This window comes from Lathamus discolor, chromosome 21 (genome assembly GCF_037157495.1).
Source record: "Lathamus discolor isolate bLatDis1 chromosome 21, bLatDis1.hap1, whole genome shotgun sequence".
Lineage (NCBI taxonomy): Eukaryota > Metazoa > Chordata > Aves > Psittaciformes > Psittacidae > Lathamus > Lathamus discolor.
The window spans coordinates 3,411,625-3,420,264 of NC_088904.1; the positions used below are offsets into that span (position 1 = coordinate 3,411,625).

At 57.7% G+C, this 8,640-nt stretch overlaps 1 protein-coding gene across 1 annotated transcript; it reads right to left on the bottom strand.

Annotated features, from left to right (window-relative positions):
* Window positions 1-847: 847 nt before the first annotated feature.
* On the bottom strand, window positions 848-8,079 carry RNF126 (ring finger protein 126). The gene is made up of 9 exons (XM_065699937.1): window positions 7,973-8,079; window positions 5,552-5,610; window positions 4,121-4,184; window positions 3,425-3,666; window positions 2,742-2,810; window positions 2,587-2,656; window positions 2,385-2,478; window positions 1,859-1,974; window positions 848-1,647 (listed from the first exon to the last, which is right to left on the bottom strand). The coding sequence occupies exons 1-9, from the start codon at window positions 8,045-8,047 to the stop codon at window positions 1,498-1,500; spliced, it is 939 nt and encodes a 312-aa protein (XP_065556009.1). The 5' UTR covers window positions 8,048-8,079; the 3' UTR covers window positions 848-1,497.
* Window positions 8,080-8,640: the final 561 nt, after the last annotated feature.

Below are 8,640 nucleotides of genomic sequence, written 5' to 3' on the forward strand. Positions count from 1 at the left end.
TCCCGCAGGCATCTGCCCCGTGAGATGAAAGGCGCCGCTGGGCTGCCCTGGCAAAGCCAAGGAGGAAAAACATTCCAGGGGCGTTGCTCAGCGCCGGCCGCGCTGGGCCGCATTGGCAAAGGCTGCTGCCACCCGCGCCGGGGACGTGGCTCCAACAAACCTGCCCTCCTCCTGGTCCGAATGGCCCCAAATCCAGCACACGAGGTCCCTGCCTTCCCCCGTATAGGGGGGCACATCCTAGGGTAAGGCCATGCTGCGAGAGACACCAAAGCCCCCTGTCCTGATGCTTGCCCCGGAGCACGCAGCGTTGCCACAAGCACCCCGTGCTCCCAAGGCTGCTGAGGCCACCCTGGAGCTCCAGAGCAAAACCAAGTGAGGTTCTGCTCCCCTCCTGGCCCGCTGAGCACACACACAGGTAGGTCACTGCCTGCTCTGGTCACATTCTTTTCATTCTCCAAGCTCCTGTCACAGAAACCACCCCTGGGTCCTGAGCTCTCCTTTTGTAATCAGCTGTGTTTTAAGTAGCTTGGAACTACATTTTTCTCCATCCAAACCGTGGCTTTCCCTGTCTATCGCCCGATCGTGACAGTTGGGCTGGTCCTTGCTCTGCTGCACACCCCACATCCTGATGGCAGCACAGCAGGAAAGGCTGCTCAGGCAGGGCTGCGACAGGGAAGGTGTGAAAATACATCAGATCAGGCAATGCTGCTCTCCATTGTGATGCCAGTGATCTGCAGGCTGGTAACACACCTACAGGCACTGGTACCCGGGGTGGGATAGGACACTTGGCATCACGGCGCCGGGCACTTAGCCTGTCGTGTTCCTCAAACCATGCAGAACACCTCGCTGAGCTGAAACGTCTCTTTATTTGACAGCAGTAATAATTTAGAATTATAAAAACCCCTTTTCAGTGTTGAGTATCAGAAGGGCAAGGTTATAAAGAAAAAATAAGTGGGATTGGAGCTGGGGCCGGGCGGGATAACAGGGACTAAGTCACGAGTTCATTCATTCAGTGACAACTATCGGCCGTCCCCAGCTGGGGATGCTGGGGGGAGGCAGCATCATGATGCTTTCATTTTAAAGACTTCAAAGCAGAAGGGAGAGGATCCAAGGGGAGGAGGAGCAAAAGAAAGGAAGGGAAAGGAAGGAATCTCAAATTCAAAACCATACGAACAACCTTTCCATTGGGAATCACAACCGCGAGCTCAGCGCCTCGGGGGGCCCGGCCAGGGAGCGCAGCAGCTCGGCACTGCTCAAAGTCCACGCACCAAAGGGATGGTTTATTAACTGACAGAGCCCTTTCCCCCCATCACAGGACTTGAGGCTTCTCATCTCTGAAGGAGCCAGAGTCTCCGTGTCTTCGGAACTGGAAAGGGAACGTGGGGCACTGCCTCCCCCCGTCCACCCGCCCCTCGCTCTGCTCTGGAAGCCCCGGTCGATGGCTGGGGAGGGGGGGAAGGACAAAGGGCCCCGGGGACAGGGGGTTTGGAGGAAGATTCATGAGTTGTTCGATGAGTTTTCGTTACTTGGTGAACTGGAGGAAGAGGAGGAGGAAGAGGAGGAGAAGTTCATCCCTGTGAGTCCTGGGGGGTTTGTGGCAGTGTTTTGTCCACTTAGGCTTTTCCGGCACACAGGACACGTGTCGTGCTGAGGAGAGGAGACAGAACCAGAACATGAAATGTGGGAAATAGGGTTAGAAACACGACAGGGGAGCAGCGCTGGAGGAAAAGGCCACAGGGGCACTCCTTGGGTCAAATGCTCCAGCCTCATCATAGGAACAGTCATAGAGGGGAACGGTGCCACCAGGAGAAAGCCCCAAGTGCCCCGAGTCCCCATCACCCATCCGGGCAGCACTGACCTGCTCCAGCCACGGGACTATGCAGCTGTTGTGGAATAGGTGATTGCATGGTAACTGTCGGACGCTTTCCCCGACTGTGTAGTCTTCTTTACACACAGGACACTCTAACCCAGAATCTGCACCACGAAGGGGAAGCAAAACACGGCTCAGGGAAGGAGAGAATGAGGCTGAGGCAGGACCCTGTCACCTCTTCTCCTCCCCCCTTTCAGCCCTGCAGAGAGGAAAGTTTGGTGCTTTGCAGTTCCTACCCCAGCTCCACCTCCCGCTGCCCCGGGTTCACTTCATTGCTCCCTTCCCTTCTGCTTGTTCAGCTCTATCCACACGGAGCTTTTCAGAAGTCTCCCCAGGGCAAACCCACCCAGCCCACGCTCCCCTTGGTTTTGTGTGAGTACCACAGAGCAACGCCTCAGCACTCTGCCTCTTTGAAATGTTTTAGGCCTTGGAGGTACCAGCAGACAAGATTAAAGCCCCAGGAAACCATTCCCAGTGGTCTTGGTGACTGATTCCCTGGAGGAGACACACGTACCTACGTGTTCCTGTGCGATCTGTACGGTGGGGAGGGCCTGGATCTTCTCTTTGTCCGCTGGTGGCGGTCCAGTGTTTTCAAACTGATTTAGTAACTGGAAAACAAGAGGTCACCAAAGGCAGATGTGAGCTCAACAGTACAAAGGATCCCTTCATTTACTGAACCCTGCAGCACCACACCAGGGGACAGGAAGCTCCACTACCTGTGTAATAATGGCATCCAAGCCGTTGGCACCCCACGCGTAGTCCATCGGGTTTGAATGCAAGACCCCCCTTGAAGAACAAGGACAACAATTACATTTGGCTGGAAGCACGGACAAGAACACTGTCAGGAAGAGCAGTACATCTTCCAACTCACCAAGGACCTAGTCCTAGGTTTGGTATTGTTGTAGGTGCAATAATTCCATTGACCAGCTGCTGGATAATTCTGGAAGACAAGAAAACCAGGATCATTGGAGCAAGGCCAGAGGAGGCCACAGAGGTGCTGCGAGGGCTGGAGCAGCTCTGCTCTGGAGCTGGGCTGAGAGCACTGGGCTGGGTCAGCCTGGAGAAGAGAAGGCTCCTGAAGGGGAGACCTGAGAGCAGCTCCAGTGCCTAAAGGGGCTGCAGGGAACCTGGAGAGGGGCTTGGGACAAGGGCCTGTAGGGACAGGCCAAGGGGAATGGCTTGAACCTGCCCGAGGGGAGACTGAGCTGAGCTCTTAGGCAGAAGCTCTTCCCTGTGACGGTGCTGAGGCGCTGGCCCAGGGTGCCCAGAGAAGCTGTGGCTGCCCCATCCCTGGCAGTGCTCAAGGCCAGGTTGGACACAGGGGCTTGGAGCAAGCTGCTCCAGTGGAAGGGGTCCCTGTCCGTGGCAGGGGTTGGAGCTGGAAGAGCTTTAAGGTCTCTTCCAACCCAAACCACTCTGTGACACGCTGATTGCTCAGCAGGAGGGAAGGAAGCGATATCCTGCAGCCTGCAAGCGCCTGCTCCCCAGACTGATAGAAGCTTCGGGCTGATTTCCAGCTGTAGAAGAGCTGAGACCACGGGGCCCTGTTCTCACCCTTCGAGCGTGGGGACCCCCTCGTGCCTGCCAGCAGCACGGCGGGTGGCGAGCCGGGCGCGCGGCTGCCTGGCGCCGTAGCGATGCCGCGACTGGTGCTCCCGCTCCCGCCGGTTCTCCGAGTCCCTGTTGTCCTCCGACTGCACGTTGGACCCGAACGGGAACTCAAAGCTGTCATCAAAGATGCCGAAGGCAAACTGGCCATAGCCCTGTGGCAAGGTGAATAAGTGCTGATCCACGTTCTGCGGGGGAAGAGAGGTCAGAGAACGGATTGTAGCGAGGAGAGAAACAGCTCTCGTGTTTCGCCAGCCTCCCAGTATAGACCAGTCTCCTCAGGCCCCCAGCACCTCACAAGCCTGGACAGCAGTGGTTTAGTGAGGAACACAGACTGAAACCATGCACGAAGGTAAGAAATCAGCCCAGTTTCTCTTCAGCTCCTGGTGCTGAGGCTACTGCACAGCAATAGCCCCACTCAGCACCCAGGCCAACCCCCTCACAACACCAGTAAGCTATGAGGGATGGTCCTATTAAAAACACACAGTAAAAATACAACAAGCAGAGATGTCAGGAGCTGCATGTGGATGGTGTTAACACCTCCTTTCCCAAATTCTGTCATAATCCAGGGAACATTTCATGGAAAATTACCTCAATTCAGTAGCAAAACAGGAAGGGTTGGAAGAGATGGAGAGCACTCACCTCAAAAGGGTGCCTGCTCTGGTCACCGGCTGATGTAGAGGAGCTGGTCTCATTGTCAGCGTTCCTACGAAGGAAGAAGAGCACTTGTGAGCCTCAGAGGGTGCTAGGAGAAGCTTTGTCCAGCAGAAGGGAGGCAGGGAGGGATGGAGTGTGACAGGAGAAGCAGACACCACAGCACACAGAAAGCGTTGGTTCGGTTTTGTGTGGGGCCCCTCCACCCCAGGACAGGGTCAGCAGCACACAGGAACCAGTCCTCACCTGATGGTTTTCCAATCACCCATATCCATTTTTATTTTCCCCTCCCTGCAGCCTTCGTTTTCCCACATCTCCCCCCACCTTTCCCTACCCTTTCAGCTTTCGATTGCAGGAAGCTACAGAGCAGTGAGTGAACCACGACGTCAGGCGAGGATCTCCTGCACAATCCCTCTCCAACAGCTGAGTTAATCCTCTGGAGCACCAGGAAGAGATGACTTAAAGAACAAACCCTGATCACTATGACCCAAACACGCCTGAGTCTAATCTTGAGGCAAAGGAACTTCTCTATTCCAGAGGCACGTGACCAAAAGGGGACAGATGATGAGAAGTCTCGATGCTGTTCTGCTTTCAGAGCTGCAGGAACATTCACTGCTCACTATCCAGGGCCACACTTTTGACATTCACGGTACCAAACACCCTTTGGTTCAGAAAGAACTCTCCCAAGGTCACAGCAAACCCTTGCTCCAGCTCGGATTAGCCAGGCTTGATTTCCAGCCTCGCAGGTTGGCGCGGTCACACCAAACGTCACCTTGTCAGTACAGAAACCTCAGCCTCAAGCTCAGCTCTCGCAGCGGGCACCAACACGTGCCTGGCACAGCCCCGGTGCCCTCGCATGGCCCGTCCCAAAGGCACAGCCAAAGGCTGGCAAACACCTCCGACATTATCCTGTTGTGGCAGTGCCAGAACAGTGCCACTGCTGACTCGGCAGGGAAGCACGTGAACGCAGGTCTCAGCTGCTGCAGTCCAAAGTCTCAGGCAAAACGTGCTGTTTGTACTCCATGAGATGAGAGGCTGAAGCTTACGTGCACCCTCGGTCCCTCAGACTCCTCTCTGAGGGTTATCTCGACCCTGATGACTCAAACCAGCTCAGAGCTCCCTCATGCCAAGGGGAAAGCCTCTCCACCACCCTTTGGTGTTTGTTTTACATCAACCCATTCCTTCCCCACCCTGTACCAGCAGCACACAACGCTCGGCATTCCCACGGCTGCTTTACCTGCAGATGCAAGCTACAGATTAAGCACTGCATAGCCAGAGCGAGGAAAGATAAGGCAAATACTGGGCAGGAAGACTACAGATGGTGTATTTAGTACCCAACAGTGCCCTTTAACTAGAAAAAGGGAAAGAGCAGAGCAGAGTGCGATCGCTGTAGCAATAGCCTTTGGGGCAGCACATTACCTCGGCTCTTCAGGAAGTTCTTCAATAAACCCAGATTCACACCGGGGGCAAATATAGTCCTATGGGAGAAGAAAGAGAGTGAGAAAAGAAAGTGGTCCATAAAGGCTGTGAAGAGAGGCCCCAGATCCCTGCTATTTGTCTTCACCAGGCTGGGGAGGCAAACATCAGCCGGAGCCTGTTTGGAACCCGGCTTTAGGCAAGACTTGGGTAACACTGATTCATCCCCAGTATAGACGGAGCATTAAAGAACACACGATGCAGCTCTTGGGGAAGTGAAAGCCAAACCAGCAGCACCCAAAGATGAGTTCGTAACCAGCTGCGTGTTTTGGGGGTCAACCCCCATCCCCTCCAGGGGCTGAACGATGGCGATGGAAGACACGAGGAGGGAAGTGCAGCGTTCCACAAGTGCGGAATCAGTGTTGCTGTTGCTTAGGAAGGGCTGAGGACTGGGAAGCTGCTCCTTAATGCAGCCAGGGGTTCACACCACAGTCAGGGAGACACAAGAGGCTCATTCTGCTCCGCACAATACTGGGATTTGACCCTCCCACACTCAGAGCTGGTTACAGAAAGCTGCTGCCCGCCTCGAAGGCTGAATACATCGGATTAAAGGAGCAGGATTCCTCAGGAGTTTGCCACAGTCGCTTTGCCTCCCAATTCCCGGTGTTACACTCCACAACCACGCCACCCCAGCGAACAGCAGCACCACCGAGGCAGAAGAGGAAGCAAGAGAGACCGAGGAGGAAGAGCCACCGTGGGCAAACACAAGCACTGGAAACCCTGAGCAGGGCTCAGCATGGAAGAGAATAAAGAGTTGCAGAAAAGAAAGCTCCTTCCCTTTCCTCCTGCTGCGTTGGGATTAGCACAGGCCCTGCAATAAGGCCAAAGGATTCCCCCAAAGAGGGGAGGATGCCAGCACGTGGGTTTGCTCTGATAACACAGCTGGGATGGCTCCTCCAGCCACCCCGGAATAACCTGATAAGGTCCCAGCACCCGGATCCTGCCCAGCGAGATAAGGAACCAGCAAGCACAAGACCTAGAAACAGACTCAGGGAAGCTGCTGCTCCCTCTTCTGCTCAGGAGGAGCTGCAGTGGTGGCAGAACCGGCTCCGCACAACCCGCACCCTGATCTCCGGAACAGCACCCGAATCCTCCCCAGAGCCTCTCAGCAGCCCTCAGGAGCTCCTGCATGGAGCAAGGGGAATCAGCTCCCCTCTGCCTGCGAAATACCCCTGCTCTTGGTTTACTTTCCACCACGGGGGTAAACGATTACAGCAGCTCACAGCTCACTCCTCTCACCCCTCCTGGCTTGAGGCTGGGGTGTGTGTGTGTGTGCGTGCTGACAGGCTCCCAACACCGGGATCAGCAAATTCCGCTGCAGCTGGAACAGCACAAACGTCAAAGTTTGCTGGATGGGGGCTGCCTGAATGGCTCCTCTCCAGCGTGTGCCACAGTAGCTCCATCTGCAAACAGCGCCGGAACCCAGACGAACTCACTCCCCCCCCCCCCCCCCCCCCCCGAAAGAAGTTAATTAAGCAGCAGTTAACGAGACCTGAGTCAACAAAAGCCACCGTTGGCTCCCTGCTACGGTTCAGCGTGCTCAGGGCCAGCTGTGCTCAGGCAGCGCAGCCATCACGGGGCATTAAACAACAAATCACTGCGAGCGCCAGGTCACAGCCTCCATGCAGCCCCGGAGCTGCTTTCCAGCCCCTCGCTGTATTTAGCAGGGGCTTTGTCCTCGCTGCAGGAGGAGGAAGCACAACCAGCACATCCCAAACCCCAGCCGATGGCAGAGCCTGACCCCCCCCGGGCTGACTTCCACCATTGAGCTCCCCAAAACCAACCCCTGACTCCGACACTGGGAGAAGCTTCAGGACAGGAACCGGGTGATGCTCGCAACGGAGCTGACCCTCACAGCCGATCCCACCGCAACGCTTCCAACAGCCAACGCTCCCCGCAACGGGAATCACCCCCCCCCTCCACCGGGGGCCCTTCGGAGCGCACCCGCACCGCACTCGCGGGGCGTGCGCACGGCGGCTTCGGGCCGGGCCCAGCCGTTGTCCCCCGCCGCTCGGTTAAACACCACCCCCCCCAAGAGACGCCCCATAACCCCCGTCCTCATCCCATAACCCCCGTCCTCGCCCCATAACGCCCGTCCTCGCCCCATGGAGGAACCGGCCACCCCCTCGATGGGGGCACCCCACGGACACCCCCCCCTCACCCGGCTGCTTCCCCCGGGCCGGGCGGGTCCCGGTCCCCCCTCCCCATCCCCTCCGTGCCCCCCAACGCCCGCCCTGAAGGCCCAACCCCCGCCTCTTCCTCCGCAGGCCCCCTCTCAGGCCTCGCCCCCACGTGCCCGGCCCACCGCAGCCCCCCCCGGCCCGGGCAGCTCCCGGGGCCTGCCCCGGTTCCCCCCTCGCTCACGGGCAGGCGCGGGGCGATCTCGGCCGAGCAGCAGTGGCAGAAGAACCGTCCCGGCTGCGGTGACGCCTCCGCCATCTTCCCTCCCCCCCCCCCCCCCGCCCGGCGGATCACCGCGCTCCGCCCAGCGACGCGCGGCGGCGCCCGACGGCGGCCGAGGGGGGACAAAAACGAGAGAGGAGAAAGAAACGCGGAAAGGGGAGGGGGGAAGCACTGCTGATGGGCGGTGGTTGGTGGAGGGCGGGGCTTAAGGGAGGGAGGGCGGGGCTTAAGGGAGGGAGGGCGTGGCGCTGAGGCTGTAGCGCTGCAGGCAGGACCTGGGTTCGAGACCGGCCCCGGTCCCTTTTATACCCTCGGGGCTGCGACCCCACGGCCTCAGGAGAGGCGCCCGGGTCTTCCAGGCACCTCACGGCCCGGTTAGAGCCGGCCTGTGGTGATGGGGACAGCACTGAGGGCAGAGGAGGATGAGATGTTCCTGTTGAGGAAGAGTGGGATGGACCCGCTGGGGTCATTTGCGCCCATTCCTGTGCTTTTGGGGTTGTTTTCCCCTTACTAAGAAATTCCCTCAGGGAAGGGGGTTTTTAAAGTTCAGCTCTAAACTCGAGTGGTTTTACTTTGAGATGGGGAGAGATTGAGGCCCCCCGAAATTGAAGGAAAAGTGGGTTTTCCAG

Coding starts and splice junctions, on each gene's coding strand:
- RNF126 (XM_065699937.1), bottom strand. CDS start 8,047: ATGGCGGAGGCGTCACCGCAGCCGGGACGGTTCTTCTGCCACTGCTGC. Junction 4,185..5,551: donor GAACTTCCTGAAGAGCCGAG/GTAATGTGCTGC, acceptor CTTCCTTCGTAG/GAACGCTGACAATGAGACCA. Junction 2,657..2,741: donor AACCTAGGACTAGGTCCTTG/GTGAGTTGGAAG, acceptor TTGTTCTTCAAG/GGGGGTCTTGCATTCAAACC.